The sequence below is a fragment of the Eurypyga helias genome, unplaced genomic scaffold, assembly GCF_000690775.1.
Source record: "Eurypyga helias isolate BGI_N326 unplaced genomic scaffold, ASM69077v1 scaffold9808, whole genome shotgun sequence".
Classification (NCBI taxonomy): Eukaryota; Metazoa; Chordata; class Aves; order Eurypygiformes; family Eurypygidae; genus Eurypyga; species Eurypyga helias.
The window spans coordinates 111,858-130,808 of NW_010267591.1; the positions used below are offsets into that span (position 1 = coordinate 111,858).

The 18,951-nt window shown below is 46.6% G+C and overlaps 1 protein-coding gene across 1 annotated transcript in view; it reads right to left on the minus strand.

Moving 5' to 3' along the window:
* The window catches only part of MDGA1 (MAM domain containing glycosylphosphatidylinositol anchor 1), a gene marked incomplete at its 5' end in the record, with an annotated part of 95,106 nt that overhangs the window by 49,266 nt on the left and 26,889 nt on the right, over positions 1-18,951 (minus strand). Inside the window, 2 exons of the mRNA XM_010157477.1 lie at positions 424-575; positions 3,829-4,098. Coding sequence (XP_010155779.1) covers positions 424-575; positions 3,829-4,098 — 422 coding nt within the window. The remainder of the gene's footprint in view (positions 1-423; positions 576-3,828; positions 4,099-18,951) is intronic.

Consider the following 18,951-nt stretch of genomic DNA (forward strand, 5'->3'; position numbering starts at 1 on the left):
GACTTTTTCCCTGCAGTTCCTGCCTGGAGACCTCTTTGGCTTATTCCCATGGTTTCACAGGAGTGGGGAGGGTGGAATTCTACTCGCTTGAGTCTTTGGCCTACAAAATCTACAGTACTTACTAATGACTGTGAGGTTTTGCTCTCTTTAAAGCCCCATTCAAAACATGGAGCATGAGCAGTCCAATGCCTTGTTCACTGGGATGCAAAGCCCTCAATCGTACCTTACACCAGAGGTAAAAATGAATGACGAGCTGCCCACTTGGCCTGTCTCTTCCATCCGGTGGGGAAGGCACAAGACCATCAGGGTCTGGCAATTCCATCACCTTCAGCTCTTAACTGGCAAGCAGACATTGACATAACTGCCTCCTGAGAGTCCTCTTCCCCAGGGCATGCGCTGAGGCTCTAGAAGAGCAGACCTTACCTGCCGGACTTCCAAGCGGTACTTAAGGATAGGATCCACAGCATCGGGCTCCTTCTGTGTCCACTGCAAGACGTAAGAGTAATTCTTGGATTGCTTCTGGCTCAAGGTGGGGTTGGGAGTGTCATAGTAAAACTCTGGGCTGTAAGCTCTTGCTGGAGAGGTAAAAAAAAAAGAAAAAAAAGGCAAAAGAGTGGGATTAAGGGTAACAAAGAGATGTGGCTCGAGTGGAACAGCTCTGCTGCCCAGCTCATCCATTTGCCTTTGACGTGACAAACACCTTTACTATTGTAGCTGGTGTTGCACTGATGTGCCATCATTTCCTGTGAATTGCTACCGCTTTCACAGCCTAAACTACTGGGAGGGTAGGCAGCCCTGCCACACCAGTGGGGCATGACCAACGCCAGAGAAGGTGGGAACAGCTTCAGTTCTGCAGCTGGAACCAGCTCTAATCTTTTCTCTGTTGCTTTGTAGTTTAGATTGAGGTAACAGCTTTAAACTGGCATTTCTCCTGTTTCATCTGCTGCTTTACAGAGTCTCCTGCTAACAAACCCTGAGGAAAGATCATTTGGCCAGTAGGTCATCGGAAAAGTGTTATTTATCACACAGGGTCCATGGCATTAAAAGGGAGACCTTGCTCCTTCTGCATCTCCCCTGCCTTGGCAACACAGTGCTTCAGCCTCTTTGTAACACGACAGTCAACTCAGCAGCAAAGGGGATGCTGACCTCAGCCTGGTAAAAGCAGCGGGAGCTTCTGCAGGGGCAGAGATGTCTTTTCTAAACCCACATCTCCACTTAAAAACAGAGGGCAGCAGGAGGAAGGGAAACACAGGAGAAATGATGCACCAGAGAGCAACTGGATGGTTCAGAGAAGAAGTGATTTCCCATCATTTCCCAGCCACTGCTGTCCTGGACCCCTAACAAACAGGATTTGAAGGCTACAGCCCAGCGGCTAGTGAAATAATGCTCGAGGTCCAGAAGCAACTTGAGGTCTTATCCACAACCGGTTTTTCCCTATTTGAAACTACCTTCATTTCCCCCTGTGCACTTCGATTTTTGGCAGGTCCTGTCCTGGGCCAGGCAGGAGCTGGACCTGACCCAAAACTCTTCTTTCTGGGTTCAGGTCCAGCCTGGACCTGCACAGACCAGAAAGATGCCTGAGCAGCAAGGAATGCTGGAGAGCAGAACCAACATAAGCACCATCTCCCCAGGCAGTCTGCTGCACCTTTCCACTTGAATCACTGGCCCTGCCATTCTGTGTGGTTATAATTAGGCTCGAAAGGATTCAGTGTTTATTTTTTATGAACTCAGATGGATAATATTGATGTTTATTTCCAAGTCCTTTTTTTCTTATTATTTTTATTGACTTGAATTTTTGCACAAGCAAGAAGTTCAGAACCACCTCAGAGACTAATTGCTGCTTATTCAACTTGTATTGACTGTGGAAGTCAAGCTTCATAATGGATTCCAAAATAAAATCGGAACTGATGATAATCATCATCTTGCATGATATTAATTCCTTACTAATTGACCCCAAAATGGAAACAGAAGCTAAAAAAGAAAGGCTTATAATAGAAATGCATCACATCAAGATACTTTTGGAATTTCCTTTCTTGAAACTTCTACCATTGCTTAAAAGTTTTGTCTTTTGCTTACAGCAGACAGGAAGAACTGAAGGTTATGCACTCCATCTTTCAGGGCTTTTCTGTGCTTGTAGCTCGTAAGAGAGCAGGTGGTGACCAGGATGGGCTGCCCAGATAACTTGCTCAAGGAAAGTGGGTTGGATGTCTCACTATCCTTCCAAAACATCTCAGAAATCTTATATCCCATCCATAGAAGAAACTAATCCCATCCTGGGTAGGTTTATGTACTCTGTTTCCAGTACATCCAAACCCCTCGCAGTCACAGATGAGTCACTGTCTCCCTGTCAAATAGGAAGATTTACGGCCCTTCTTTCACAGAGAAGGAACAGAAATACGAAGACATGGCACCATTCCCCCTATTCGCTCAGGAAGGCAGACAGGAATAAAATTCCAGAGGCCTTGAGCCCAACCACAGCAGTCTAGCCACCGGATTATTTTTTAGGCTGCTCTACAGGCTCAGAAGCTCTAATTGTTTTGCAGCTGCCCAAAACACAGACAGAGATGCCTGGAGCCGAAAAGCCACCATCAGACATCAGTGCCTCAGAAACAGAAAAGTGATGCAGGAAAATGGGTGCTTGTTGCCTCCCTGATGAGTGCTCTCCAGGGATGAATGTTGCTTTCTGCTGAGGGAACTTTATCTCATGGGGCACAGTACGGCACACTGGGTGGCATATGTGTTTGTTACTACTACCAGCAAGAAATTTGGATCCTTGGAGCGTTCCCAGGCTTGCTAGGGATGAAGTTTTCCATGGTGGCTCTTAGTGGGCTATGGTCTGCCATCATTTAGTTAGTGATGTGACAGTTGCAAGCATATGAAGAAAGGGCAGAGAGGGACAAAGCTTTCAAGCAATATCCACTGCCACACAAATTTCAGGAGATCTCAAGGGGTGACAGTAAGATCCTCAAAAGGGTCACAAACTGTATAAGTGGTTTTGGGCTTCCCCATTTCTGAGAGCATCTCAGAGTTACAACTGAGCTCTTCCAAACCCTGGGAAAGATCTGCTGCAAAATCAGGCCTCCCTGGATGTTATTTATTCTCATTTGTTCAGTCCTGACTTGAAAAATATTATAAATTGGCCATGGAATGAAAAACCCAGTATTTTGGCTGAATTTACTACTTATTAAGGCAACTTCATCGGAAAGCTTGTTTAGAAACTGGTACCCAAGTCAATTCTAGGGTCATGGGAAAAACAGATTTAATGATCAGCTGGAGAGGCTAGGTCAGATATGTGGTTTTAGATGCTGTAACTCTGCCATTCGTCTTTGCAGTTGCAGGTGCTGGAGAGAAGTGCCATTACAGTGCCTGCTGGATTCACAGAAAACCGTGAACAGCAAATCCACTGGGTACTGGTACCCACTCCCAGCTCATATTTGTCCTAGCAGGCATCACAACACAGCTAGCCAGGGGACAGAGGGAAGCTACAGCATTACGCAATACAGTTTTATTTGTTTGTTAGCTTTTAAAGGGGAAATTAGATGGTCCTGGGGATGTAGAGCCTTTCACTCCCCCTTGGTCAATACGATAGAGGTTGTCCAAGCTTGATAGCTGATGGCAGCCTTGAGTTTACCTCTTGTGTCATTCAGGCAAGTGGTCAAACACCGCTGACGTACCAGTGGCTGCCACTAACAGCCCCAGGTCCATCACAGACTTGAAGTATTGCCTCAATAAGAAGTTGCTTGTACTGGCCCCAGTTTATCGGAAGCAAGCTTCCCACCTCCATGACCCCATCCAACATCTTGCTCTGATGTGCACTCTGTCACTTACCAGACACCTGGAAGAGGCAGGTGGAGACCCCCACGTCGTTGGAAATGCTGCACTCGTAGCTACCGCTGGTCTCCCGGCTGACGCTGTCCACCTTCAGCTCGGAGTAGTCCTGCTGCTCTGCCAGGGGCTGGGCCAGCAGGGTCCCGTTGAAGCGCCAGACGGAGGTGGCCACCTTCATGGGGCTGCCCTTCAGCATGGTGCAGCGCAGGGTGACGCTGCGCCCCAGACCCTGGCGCACATCCTGGAAGGCCGGCTCCACCACGGGAGGGACTGGAGACCGAACAGAGCAACACACGGGGAGCCATCAGGGAACAGCCGTCTCACTCAGCAGGGTCACCCTGGCAGTGCCTCTGGGGAGACAGGCACCTATCATTTCCAAGAGGATATTTATTTTTCTAGCGGGACCCAGGCTTCATCAAACTGAAAACAGCAGTAGTTGTCTGACATCCCCTTCCAACTGGGTTGGGGCCACCTCCCACCTCCCTCCCATTTATCAGGCAGGAGTGGCCTTTAGCAAGTACTCATCCCGCAGTGAGACACTGCCTGGGGGAGCTACCAAGCCCTGCTGTCCCATGTAAGAAGTGCAACTCCAGCAGCTGAGCGCAACAGCTTAGATCTTGATCAGAACCACCATAACCCTCATACCCACTATAAACTGCACTCCCTGAGCAGGCAGGTATGCTCCCAAGCAGTTAAAATTAATCTTCTTCTGGTCAACACCTGACAGGGTATCCAGGGGCACCATGTCCACATGGAGGGATACGCACTGGATGTCCCCACTGAGCACAGACGTCAGGGATGTTGGAGTGGCTTCTCCCAAATACATCAGTTACACGCATCAGGGACTGGCCAGGGGTCTTGGGTCCTATTTTTATCTCTGGCAACAATTTCCTGACGTTGGGAGGCGTGTCATAGAATCAGAATCATCAGATGGTTTGGGTTGGAAGGGATCTTAAATACCATCTAGTTCCAACCCCCCTGCCATGGGCAGGGACACGTTCCACTACACCAGGTTGCTCAAAGCCTCGTCCAGGCTCTCCACATGTCTCTCCACCTCACCTTTTCTGCAGCAGTGTGAGAATGGTGATGTGTGGCCACCTCCTTAGCAAGGGGAGGCTACTGAGTCTTGTTCTTTAGCACTTGTCAAAATTTACATGATTTGGGCATGGCTGAGGCAGAGCAAGGAGAAGGTCTGGATTGTTAATGCTTGGGTTGCCCTTTATTTAATGCAATGGCAGAGGAGTTCAATCTCCACAGCCATCTGATGGACATGTTTCATTTGCAATAAACTCTTAATTAAAAGACTACAGCATGGGAATAGCCAGAAGCTCTCCCTCTGAAATGAGAAAGGCTTCCTGAACACAAACAGCTGTTAGTCCGAATGTAAAAGAGGGAGAGCAGATTTATTGTGCTCCAGCACAATCACAGCTCACCTTCTCCAGGTTCAAAGCACCTGCTCTTCCACAGACAACTTCTAGGCACTAGAGAGCTACAAAGCACTTTCCTCCTCTAAATGTACGCAGAGCTGCTAAGCACAGCCAGACCCCCAAAACCTGCAATGCACAGCGTCTGCAGTGCCCCAGACGCAGCCCCACCAGCAACCATGGGTCACACAGCATCCCCACTGCCCTGAACACAGCTGTGCCTGGAGGGCTTCGGTGCACCAGTCTCTCCCCTCCCATGGCCTGACCTCAGCAAGACCCACCTACAGCTCTGTAGTGCTAGCAACATCTTCATCGCAGATGAAGGTGGTGCATGCCCCACCCCAGAGGTCTCCATGCACAGCATCCCTCTTCCTAGGGACATGGATGTGGGTACACAGCCTACGAGCATCCCCTCCAGCAGGCAGCCCTCGGTTGACAGTGGCTGATTGTTTTCTAGGTACCTGTTTCTCTACTCTCAGCCTTTGGGCCCTTTGCTGCACTTAAGTGGATTAAAAGCAGCCCTTGACTGAGCTGTCGTTGACGTGCTGAGTGGTATGGTCAGCTCATTACAGATGGCTTTGCTAGCAATGTGTCTCTGCGGGTGCTCCAAGCGCTGACTTGCCTTTGGCTCACACGTCTCCCACCTCACGGTGAGAATAATGTGAGAAGTTGTTTGATTAGACCTAGTGCCATGAATGTGTCATCTCCATCCCTAGCTGCTATCCCATTTCTTAGGTCACATCTGCTCCTTAATTGAAGCCAGTGGGGTCTCACATTATAATCAAGGACAGCTGGTGATGTAGGGGGGAAAAAAAATATAAAAAGGGAAGAGAAAAGAGAATGGAAGTATTAAAAAAAGATGGCACAGCAGCTCCAGATGTATTCAAAGCAATCTATCTCATGAAGAGGAGAAAGGGGTGGGAGATCAGCTTCCCTCACTGCATTAAGCAGCACCTGTGTATGGAGCTGGGACAGAGGGAAGGAAAAGGTCTGAACAAGGACAAAGTGCCCCCTGCAAGGACACATGCTGCAAAGAAAAATGCTCCCCTGAGCCTCCCTGAGGGAGTGTCTGAGGCTGGGACAATCCAGATGCTTCCTTAGGTCACAGGAACAGCAGGGCAGGCCAAGGATGCAGAAGATATTTAATCTTCTTCAGCTGGGAAATAGGATTTACTTGATTTTCACTGGGACAGGCTTTGGACCTGTGTTACCACCTTGCAAAGGGAACATCTGAAAGTGCCTGTACAGTAAAAACTGATTAGATTTTCTCCTTCTGTCTCTGGCACTAGGAAAACACCCAACAAGCATTAACTCCACAGGTAGTCATGGAGCCCCTGGGTTTTCTGGATAGCGAGCTGAAGCAAGTCATCCCATCACTTCAAAGGATGCAGGCAGCACTACGGCAAGGGGCAGCTGCTGCTGAAGGCTGCCAGTGGATATGAGAGTAAAGAAAGGTCAACTGCAATTACAGAGCCAGACATCAGCTCAGGCTTCCAATGCCTACTGGGGAGCCCACACTTCTTCAAGTAGGTTATACACAAAGGGGAGACCCCCACCAAGGCAGGGATTCAGACTGCAAATGCTAGCAGGTAACACCACAACCTTTTCTCATCCCTGGCTTAAATGCGAAAGAAAGTCTGTTTAAATGAGCTGGTGCTCCTGCTTCCCAGGACTAGGAGCTGAACAGCTCTGGTACACCTGAGATGGTGATGGTCACGGAGCGGAGAACTCCAACGTGACTGCTGCCCAGACACCTTCAGGGAGCTGCAGGAAATGATAACCATTTCCCAGATGTCTTTAATCCCCACAGGGAAGCAGCATCCCTGATGGCTGTAAGGGACCTGTTCTGCTCAGCACGGCATGATCTGGCTAATCCAGCTCACTAAGCTACCATGGTGCTCTCTGGGGAGCTTGTGTATCAGTCCCCGTTTTTAACTCAGTCCCAAAGGGAGACCCATGTCCAGAGGGTCCTCAAATGCCTTTCCGTGCCTTCCCTGAACTGCAGTGCATGCAGCTGAAGTGCCCTTTTGAGCAGCAGACGTGTTGCAGGCAGCAGATTGGTATGCTTCAAGGAGGAGGTAAAAACCCTCTCTGCATACACAGGGCTTCGGGATCCCCCGGTAAGAAACGCAGCGAACAAATACAGACAATTACTGCTTTCTCTCAGCACACAGCTTAACTCTAGAAGAGCTGGCTGGCAGGAGGAGTGATGAAAAGGGTGAGGAGGGCAGCACATCACCATTACAGGCAATGTTGGAGGAGCGAGGCTCCTCCAGCAACCTTGTTAAGATGCGGCTGCTGTGAAACAGCAGGCAGGGCAGCCTGCCTTTGCAGCGGAATTATTGTGCAACAGGAGAAAACATAATCACTCACCTGCTCGTTAGGAGCAAATCAAATCAGCAGAACACAGGCAACCTACTCCAGCATGCCAGGCACCCTTCTAAAGCAAAGCCGGGCTGTAGGCAGCTCTCTTGCTGTGAGCCAGAGCAGATGCTCTGCACTGAAGTGTTGCTAAGCTAGTATGGTGTTCACGATGATGAAGAGCGAGAGAAGCACAACAGAGAAATGTCAAGTGTCAAGGGGTGCTGCTTTGTGTCCCAAATAACCTCTTATTTTCTGTTTTCACTGGATATAACCAGGAATTAAATGCTTATCCTGCTAGATGACTGAGTAGTGCACTGGCTATTGAGCAGTGGTCAAGTCTGTAAATATTTGGTTGAAGTCTGTTTTTATTTTAGCCTTGAGGAAGGCGGGAGTGTTCTTTCTTACAAGAGCCAAAGTGGTTGAAGGAGAGACCACAGTCTCTTTGCACTGTTACTGTGCTGTCCTGCTGTGGCACAGCTCAAGAAAGGGTGCTCAGCGATCCCTGCAATGCTGTCTGATTACTGCAGGTTCCTATCAAACTCAGATGCCTCCAGAAGGCAGAGATGCTTCTTTCAACAATGATGAAGTCAAAGCATCCCAGAATGGCAGTGATGCATTATGGAAAGTTTTTCACTTGTGGGGTAAATACAGGAAAAGAATTTCAGGTGAAACTTTTTTTGTCCACTTTAAAAAATGGGGATGTTTTCATGAGGCTGCTGAATCTGATATGGATGAAAGGCAAAGAAAGGCTCATATTAGAGTGGACTGATGGACAGAAGTCAGTGATAAGCTTAAACCCAAACCAGCATTTGCAGAATAGGGTAACACTGCATGAATAAACCTCACATTAAGAGCTCAGGCAAGAATTGAGGTCAAAAATCCACAGTACAACACTACTACACAGGACACATGCAAAGTCTGCTTTCCCACTGTAGCTTGAGGACTGCAAATAGCATATCCTGGTCTAGTCCCAAATGCTGGCTCATTTTGAAAGGGCTGTCAGAGCTGAGGAGCTCACTCACAACCTGCTTTCTGACTCACAGGCAGCCCTTTCCCCCCTGTCACCACACTGCCTGGCAGTTGACAACAGCCGTCTCCGTAGGTGGTCAGCTGCCTGAATTGTAGGGCTGCTCTATGCATCTGCCATGTGCTGCTGCACTCCCATTTTTCTACAGGGATTTACTTCCCGCAACGTCTCCTCTGCTGCAAAGAGCAGCAATGCCCAGGCAGAAAACAAGAGGCACAGGCAGAACGACGGCCTGCCAGAGGTCACATGAACCAGCAGCATCAGACAGAAGCAGCACAGGGGTCCAGTATCCTGACCCCCACTTCAGTCCTTAGCCCAGACTTCCTCCTCTGTGAAAAACACCCTCTACTCAACCTTCCAGAGTCAGTCACCATTCACATCTTTATTTAATTTATTTACAATTACTAGCTGTGTTTCATTATCCAAAGTGGCTAACGACACCAGGCAGTAATTCCTCTCTCTGGAAGGCAGATCAGCACAGGCTGCTGTGAGGGCCCTATGAGACGTATATAACAGCATTCAGCCTCCACTTAAATTCTGATAGGTACCCTTCTGCAGTCATACTGGATGCAGTCTTCCCTCATCTCTGGACAACCAAAGCGATCCCAGAAAAGGGTGTCCTCATTATCCAGCCCCTGGTGTCATAGTCCGGTGTAATAAAGATGTCACAGACATCAAAGATACTGCACCCCTGCTTTCACAGCAGGCAGAAAACTCCATGATTTCAGCTCTAGGAGACACCAGAGCTCTCTACCCAAGCAAGTGGGAAGCTATTTTATTGTCACAAGGCTGGGAAATCACAACTGAGCAATTCTGTTCTCCGCAACAGCACCTACACCTCACACCCCAGGCATGCACATTAGGCATCAGAAGTTTTCCATGTGGAGACAAATATCCAACTAATATTTACAAGCCCAGTCTCATCTGCTTGTTTCTGACAGATAATATAATTGAGTAGTTAGAAGAGGGGAGGTGGAGGAAGGCTTGCTCAACCTATTTCAGCTAAAAGCCAGAATCTCTTTCTTTTATCTTCTATGCCTTTTGCTTTTGCACTTCAATCTCCCTATGTATAAAGAGATAAAACGTGAGTTTTTTTGCAAAGTGCTTGAAAGCCAAGTTGCAAGTATTGTTATTTCAAACAAAACAAATTTGTTTGAGTACATTTTCTGCTAGACAAGTGGGTGCAGGGACCGGAGAAGCAGGGCTCAGAGCAGAGAAGGCTTAGTTCTGTGCTAGTTGACTGCTTTCAAAAGAAGAGCAAATGAAATGTATTCACTAGCAGCTTTTCTGCTTCCCTCTTCTCTGAACTTTCCAAGCCAATTAGCTCAACCAGTCTTCACCTTGTTTTAATAAAGACGGGTTTACTAAAGGATTTCCTCTTCTGCATGACGAGTTCTGCTGATTAATACATGAGACCCCCTAGCTCACTTTAGAGTGCTTTGAAGAAAGTCCATCCTGGGTGGGAATTTCCAGACCTTCTGCCTCACAGATATGCCTCCTCAACAAAGATTTGTCCCAGGCATGCTCGAACTCCACTCAGACTCACTGTCCAATTAATTCATGCTAACAAGACACTACAAAAACAAGTATTCTCCTGCAGTGTACAGCCACCTCATTCCCATGCCTCACTTACCTTCAAGTGCCTGGTTTCAAAACAGTATGCTCCCATAATTGAAAAAGATAAGTGGGAAAAGATGGTATATGTACAGAAGACACATACACATTTGTATGTGAAATGCATGCTGATAATTCTCCCACCACCCACATACAAGCCAATTAGAAAAGTTATGCACAAGAGAAAGAGGATGAGAGAGTGGGCATTTCAGAGCCAATATCTTCAATTACTGCCAGACCAGTGGCATAACCTAAATCTAGATTTGGGTTTTCTTTTTTTTTTTTTGGCCACAGACTAACATAAAAGTATTGTCTCTAAGTCACAGCCGAGTTTGCTAGTTACAGCATGGTGAAGCATGATGACAGCTAGTGTGGATCTGGGATTCTCCTGCCCACCCACATACCCACAAGAGGGGAGCCCTCCCATGTGTAGCATTGTCAGACCACCAACTCTCTGCTCAGGTTCTGCCTCTGTCTTCCAGAAGATAACAAGATGTCAGCTCATACCCATGCATCTGGTATTACATGCTTCTGTTTAACAAATTGGGCTGGCAGTGACATGCCGCTCCCAATAGCATATAAATAGTTTAGATCCAAACATTCACTAACAGGCAGCCAATGATACACTTTCCCCAAAAGCATCCCATATGCATTAACTTTTGGCAGAGAACCAGTTATCTTACTACTCAATAATTCATAGGTGAGCTACTCAGCTGGGTAGTTCTGGGAATAAAGCAACTCATTGCCAGTGCAAACTAAGAGGCGGGGGGGAATCAACTCACAAAAAAGAACTAAATGAGATTCTTCTTCCAAAACAGAGAATCCACATCTTTCCTTTTACTTCAGAGTTTATGACTAGTTTTTCTTACCATCTAACCCAATTTTCTTACTGCAGCTTAAGGCAATTGCATGTCCTCCCCATAGGTGTTTTTATATCCTAGTAATCAACTCTGACCTAGTCCCACTTGTCCCCAGCCTCAACAAATACTGGGAGAGAATTCTTAGTCATCTTCTCCTCTCCCAAAGTCCTTGAAAACATAATGTTGACATTTTATACATGTGTGTATGCATATATTTCTTTACAATTCCCTGTTCTTTCCTTCCTCTGCTCTTCAGGTGGCAGAAGCACAGCTTAATTCCTATTTAGATTTTCCTTTCTCTAGAAACACTGTCCTAGAGTTTTAAATGCCAGAGGAATCACATGCAAAAAGTCTGTGAAAAGAAAAACTAAAAGAGAAACCTGGATCTACAGTGCTGACTCTCCTTACATGCCTGGCAGAGACCAGCAGGGCACAGGGGCCTACAATGGCACAGAGATCAACAGGCCCCATTTGCAACCTTGCGAGCAGAAACAGAGCCGCTTGGCCCATCGCAGCAGAATCCGTTCCCTACGCTTCCATCCACAGTGTAAAGAAGGGAAAATAGAAGGAAGACAGCCAATCTGTGATGTTCGTTGTGCTAGGATAGGCCCTCCACATTCCTGAGAAGGATTTGGAACAACTGTGAAAGACTGATCATCCCCCCAGGTCTGACAGCAAACCTGTTAGCTGGCACAGGACTTTAATGCCCAAATTCATCCCATCTAACTTCAGACTCTTCATTGAGGCACCCAAGCAAGCAATATGACCTCCCTCCAAAGCCACTGAGTGACAGGGACAACTCCCAAGGATGATTTGGATAGGAATTCCTAGCTGGCATTGCCTCCTTCCATCCTGTGCCTGCATAGGGAGTCTACCGTGATCCCAGCCCTCCCATCTCTACCAGGTGGGATGAACAAGGACCAAAGTAAACAGTAGTGCAACACCTGCAGAGAAGTGGCCAGTGCCACCCCTCCATATGAATCTCTCCATGAACTCTCAGCGCCTCGTTTATTGAGTTCATCAGTAAGATGAACCATAACATGCTTCTGAAATGTGGGCAGCGCATCCTGCTCTTGGACAGGAGACACTTCCTTGTGTTCCAGCTGCTGTGTGCCACAATGAAGCTACCCTGGGAAGGAGAACAGACACCAGCCTGCACATTCCCCATAGCAAATACAGGGATAAATCTTTGCACTGCAGACAGCATCCACTTAGAGCCACTGCTAGCGCTCATCTCCGGGGTACGTGGCTGTAGCCTACAGGAAATCGACTGAGGTTGCCCTAGTCTCCTATGCAGGATCTCACCCACAACCAGAGGAGCTATCAGGCAGAAGTTACTGCTGACTCCAAGCAGCAATCCAATAGCAACAGGCTCCTATTCCACCACCAGTTGCCCAAGCAATTCAATCGCCTCCATATGTTTAGACCCTTTTAATAAAAGAACTGCAAGTTAAGAGCAGGGAAGCTGCAGGAAAAAGTGTCTCTGGGATCTGCAATCCTGTCAAAATGGAGAAGAGCCCCTGCTTTAGAAATGCAATGACTCTCAGGGCCACAGGTGGTCCGAGCCTTCTGCTCACAGTTGGGCTGCAGCATTACTTCACCTTCTGTTTCCAGTTTGAAAGCTAAATTGGGAGCACTAGATGATACCTCCACAGCTGCTTTCCAAAAAGGCAAGCAAAGCAAGAGGCAGCATAGCCAAAAGCAGAAATGTTGATTCAAAAAATCAGACCTGCTTTACTGATGGGGTGGTGGGATCAGAGCTGGAAAGGGGAGAGATCCAAGCCAGAAAGAGGCTGGTATGGTAAGGAGGGCCATCCAAGGCAATTAAGACAATTAAATATTAACCAGCACTCCTTAATATGCTTACGTTGAATTCTTTCTCTGTACTATTAAGAAAAAAGGATGCATGGGGCAAAAGCTAGGCCAGGACGAGTGAATGCGGTGGTTCTTTACTTATCTGAGTGGAAAGACGACAAGCTTCCCCATACAAACCAGGCTGTTTCTCAGCCTCTCCTTCAGGCCTAGTAGGGAATTTGGACCAAGGATGAAGAGCTCAGCATAGAGCAACACCCTGTTCTCCATCACTTCTCTATCTGCTGCCTCAGAGTTCTGCTGCCAATTGTTTAATATCCTGCTCCGCTAACTGTCATCATTACCCCATTTTTCCATCCTTCACCCTTGATTGATCTTGATTCATCTGAGGAAGATGACGACAATGAAAACGTAACTGTTCAGAAAGAGGCTGAAAGGATGCTCAAACTAAAAGATTTATGGCAAACGTTCGGTTTCATAGATGAAGCAGCTGAGATCAACAGATATCAAAGCAATTTTCCCACAAGAATTAATGTAACAAGGGGGGTGGCGCATACAGGAACTTAAGAAATACATGCAATTTAAAAACACAGGATCAGTATATATAGCATAGAGAAAGAAGAGGCAAGATAATTTTTTTTACTGTAAGCATTATTGCTGTCACTCTCTGGATGGTTACCTCTTCATCATTGTCATCATCATCTTCAGATGAACCAAGATAGATCAAATCAATCATGGGCAAAGGATGGAAAATGAGGATAGGTTCAGGCGGTCCATCAGATGAAATGGCTGAGGTCTTTAAGAATAGTGACCGGCTCCAAAAAAGCCAGCTGCTGAATAGCCACCACCTCTCCCATCTGAAAGCCCTGTCTTCCCCCTCCACCCTTCACACCGTTACCTGCATGCACTTAAAATATGTGAATTTCAGTGCCTGTGGCCAACTATTGAATTAATTTATGAAAAAATGCTTTATCTGTTGTATCAGTAACCGTCATAGCTTTTCATGAATTTATCTTCAGCAGATTGCTGGTTCCCCTGCATGAGGAAGAGCACTGTGACTCCTGAGAGCCGCAGGTGTTGTGGGCTCCCAGAAATCACTCTCCAGGGCTCGGGGTCTCCTCTGCAGCAGAGGGCATGGGAAGGCGGCCAACAACAGAACTGGCGATCATTCAAGGACAGCAGCCTGCTCCCTCAACCTCCCCATCTGGCTATCAGCTCTGTCCCATCTCCTCTGGACTTGGACCAGGAGAGGGAAATACATTAACGGTCCCGCTCACTGGATAAATCTGCTCTGACATTCGATTTTCCAGGCTGCTTCTTTGGGTGACCTCAAACCAGGCCAACCCCACAGGAACCATCTGGAGGAGCAGCATCCCTGTCCTGTGGGCACACACCTATCTCACAGAGACACTTTTTCATGCTGAGTGAGGAGGACGTAGGCTGCAGCAGAGGTAATATGCAGAACAAGTGGGAAGTACACACTCCATTTCTTCTGATGCCTGGATTTTGTGTCCAACAGGGGCACAAAAAGTAAGGCCCTTACCTTCCTCATTCTCACCCATTGCATCAAGATCTGAAAGTGGATCATGGCCTGAGTCAGTCCATCATCAATTATCAGCCTAAGGGGTTGCGACAGCACACACTGTAACATGGCACCCTGCTCCTCCCAGCCTCTCCAGGACAGATAATAACACCTCCTAGCATCAGATACCCCAGGTGAAAAGGACATTTTAACAAGTTTCAGCAATATTTGCCGAGCCATTCCATTGTGGTGGGTGGAAAGAGGGTGTAATTCTGGGTACAGCTCTGGAAAGAACCTGCATGGAATTAAATCTGGGAATATCTGTGGCTAAATCTGTGATATAAGCCAGAGATGATGGAAAGACAGGCTTCTCCCTCTCCTGTTTGTACAAATGTATCTGGATCTGTGTATCCTGATCTGAATTCATCAGTGCAAAAATGGCAGAATAACAGACTTCTGTACCCTCCATGCACAGATTGCCTATGGGAGTACAAACATGAACCAATTGGGTCAATGTGACCTCAGGACAAACAGCAATAAACCTTTTATTCCTCTCTGATTCCAGGAAAATACTCATGGAAGATGAATGTGGGATGCAACTTTACAAGTTAAAAAATGAATGATGATTAATATAGTTTTATGGGTACTTGGCAGACAAACTGGGTAGTGTTTGAGAAAGCAACAAGAAAAGTAACTATCTTGTCATAACATCCTCAGGCACTGGAAAGATCCTGGCTTGCTTCCACACGACAGACTAATTGAAGATGTAATACTATTCAAATGCAGCCCACATTAAGCAGATTAAAACCGCATTAACAGAAAGAGGTCAAAAAGAAATTTTAAATGGGTGCACGCACCACTGAGATCTCTCCAGTGAGAGAGAAGACCTTCTCCAGGAAGACCTCTCTAGTGAGATCTCATGTGAACCTCAAAGTGATGCTGTTTCACATCTTCATCAAGGTCAAAGATCCAGCCACCAGGTTAGCTTAGTTAAGGCGTATCAATTACAAAGTTCCCCGTTCAGGCTGAGTAGCCAACATCACAGAACCACTTTTTGTGTCTGAATGACCTTACATCCCTTTACAGACGGGGTGACTGGGTGCAGACTTCGGCACAGCTCTGGGACGTGGCTTGTGCTTTGCCTCCCTCTATCCCACAGAAAAGCAGTGTTTTAATGTGCAATAACTAACAATCACCATCCTCAAATGCCTATGTCAGAATAAGATATCAACACCTGAAGAAGACACAAAATATGCAGCAGCAAATAACACACTGGAGAGATACCTCACACAGGACAAGTTGGTTTGCTTTATGGAATGGGCTTATGGTAACTGCATTCAATTTATCTTGGATAGTGTAAAGGTCTGGAAAGAAAACTGTTGAGGAAAGAATGCGTCACTCTTGTTAGGAAAGAGACAACACTTCTAAGAGGAGCCTGAGTCGATGTAATCCAGTGAACACTAGCTTTCAGCTTAATCCTGTGGTCCAAAAATGTCCAAATCCTTGGATGATTAAGCCAAAGCTTACTAAACATGTTGTGAGATGGGCATCACCTATGCATCTGCAATGGTGAGATCACTTTTGAAAAGTCTTTAATACGGGTGACCACACTGACAGAATGATGTCGGAAAAAAAAAAAACCCTGAGGGCTATAAAAATGACTCAAGGGCTGGAAAACATGCCTTGCAGTGAATGGCTAAAGAGACTCTTTCTGGATTGCATACTGAAAAAAGGCTAAAAGATTACTTGTACTGGTGTCTGAGACTACACAAGGAAGAGACTGCTGATAACAAATAGCTCTTTATGTGAGAAGACAAAGGCATAAACAGAGCTTGTAGTTGGAAACTGAAATGAGACAGGCTTAGATTAAGTCATGACAACTGAACCATAAGAGAACCATAAAAAAAATGCTGGAACAACTTACTGAGGCACACACTGAATACTCGTCACTTCAGTTTGTGAGTAGATGCTGCACTGAAAATGTATAAATAATCCAAGTTTAGATCCACAAAGTCAAACTCACCTTGTTCCTCAGCTCCACTAGTGAGAGAGACTGTTCTTGGCATATAAGTAACTCTCCTGTCTATATAAACTGCACAAAATGGCTAGAATGAGATTCAAAGAATTTTTGCTTTCTCATAATGATCAGGAAGCTGGAGTCACAGCATTTTGGGTAGGCAGATAGAAGCACATAAGCTTCTCCAAATAGCTTAAAATAAACCATCACCACCACAAAACCCAACTGTCTTTTCTCCTCTCTTAAAAACCTGTAGGTAGTTTCATTTGCATCTTTTCATTTGTACATGTGAGCTGGTTCCTAGAAAGCTAATCAGAATGAAAACTTGTTCATTTCCATGCATAAAGCTGGACTTTTGCAAGGCTTCATTAGAAGCAGCCCAAGGGGAAGAGAAAAATCCCCAAACCACAGAACCCCATTTTGAGTGTTGCTCTGTTGTCCTCTGACCCAGCCAACTGCCACCATCTTCTCATCCCTTCAGACCTATTATGCTTTTCCCAGCAAACCACCTTAGATGGAGGGCTGCTCCCTTTCCCTCAAGCCCCAGTTCCCAATTTTACAGCACACCAAGATGTTGGCTAAAGGCCCTGTATTATGCATAAGCTATGAACTGTTCAGAAAATCCCAGCAGGCCTAGCACTATTAAGCCCATCTATATTGCATTAAGTTGTTATTAGCTACTGTTTTCTAGCTTATGATTAGGACAATAAAATATCTCTTTGCAATTACCACTTGGTAAGGAAAATCCCCGTTCAATGCAAATGCCACTATTATTTATTGTTCTCTTGACCTCAATCACAGCCACTGTCGGGAACCCCTTAGTTCTGGCACTCCAACCGATTCCTCCTATCAAACGCTTGGCTGAGTTGGGCCCAGACTTGTAGCATATTTGCGACAGATGAGATTTACAGCACTCATTTCATCAGGCCTGAGAGCAGGTCACAACATATCAAGAGCCTACAAAGAGTCAACCAGAATGGCCTTCAGCTGCCATTCTTTCTTTAGCCAGCAGGGATTTATCCCAGATGTTTCTCTCCCACAGAAATGGAGTAATTCTCAGTCTCTTCTACATCCCATTCATCCCCTTCCAGCCTGGCAAACAAGCAAACAGCCTCAGAAGTCAGCTTCCTCCCAGACACCAGTAATGAAAAATTTCCATGGTTTCCCGCGATCACACACGACCCTGGAAACAAGGACTCCAGAATCATACACAATGCAACTGGTCTGCATGCAACTAGGAAATTAAGCACGGCTGCCAGTTCCTGGGGCCAATGAAGGTTTTGCAGGTTCATAAAAGAAAACCAGCTGTTTTATCTCAAGTCATGGAGGACAATTAAATTCGAATCAGAAGCAAAAGCTGCGATAACCTAGGAACATGCACACACACATGCTTACTTGTGTTTGCAATAGGGAGGCAAAGAGGAATGGAAATCAGGAACTATATGAAGTGGAACAAGGTGAGAGGTGTGCACATCGGAAACGTGATCTCTGCTCACCGAGAAAACACTGTTTCCTGCCCTCAAAGGAAAGACAGTTTCTTTCTCAGAGACTAGCCCAAGTGGAAAATCACCAACTAGTAACCCAACAGTTCCTAAAAACTGAAAACTCAGCCTCCAAGTACAGTGTCCCAGCACACAGCTGGGACAGGAAGACCTCCTGGGATGTGGAGAAGCCTGAGCACCTCTGAAATTTAATTCACATTCAAACAGTTTCCCTACAGGAGCGAACGTTAATTGGTGCCGGTTCAGAAAGTGAACGTTAATTGGTGCCGTTTCAGAACTCAGGGTCAGGATGGTCACAGCTAAAATTCAGAACACACACACAGTCCCCGCCCGATGCTCAGTTTCATACTAGGGGTACTGTTCATACCAGGAGGGCTAAATGCCTTCCGTGCATAAGTTCCCTTCTCAAAAGAGGCATTGCTGCTCTGTGCCTTGACTCCATGTCCCTGTCAGAGTCTTCCAGCCAGACTGGAGAAAACCGCTCTGCTCTAGTGACAGATGAGGCATAGCATGGGAGCCTGCTCCTGCACCCTTGTAGGTGCTGCCTGACAGTTTATAGCCCCAAAATCCTGGGATAAAACTGAAGGCACAGGCACAATGTCATGGCACCTCACAGTTCTCTCTCAGGGAGGAGAGCCTCTGCTCCCCTGACACAGGTCCTGTGTCATGTCTGATGGCCTTGTGCTCCCCTGCAGCTGTGGGCAACTGCTGTCACTTCTCAGCCCCAGGCCCTTGTGTGGAGGCTGAGTGTTATATAAGGAAATTAATTGCATTTTCTGCCTTCTTGGTGTCTTCCTGGTTCCCCCAGTGAGTCCTGGTCCATGGCATCTGTCTTCCCACAGCTGGACACTCAACATGTTTATTTCCTGGTCACCAAGAGGCAGAATGGAATAATGACAGGGCACTCCCTCTTTTCCTGCCCTGTGGCCCCAGCCTTAAAATAGGAGAGCTGGCAGCAGTTTTCTCACTCATCTACCCCCT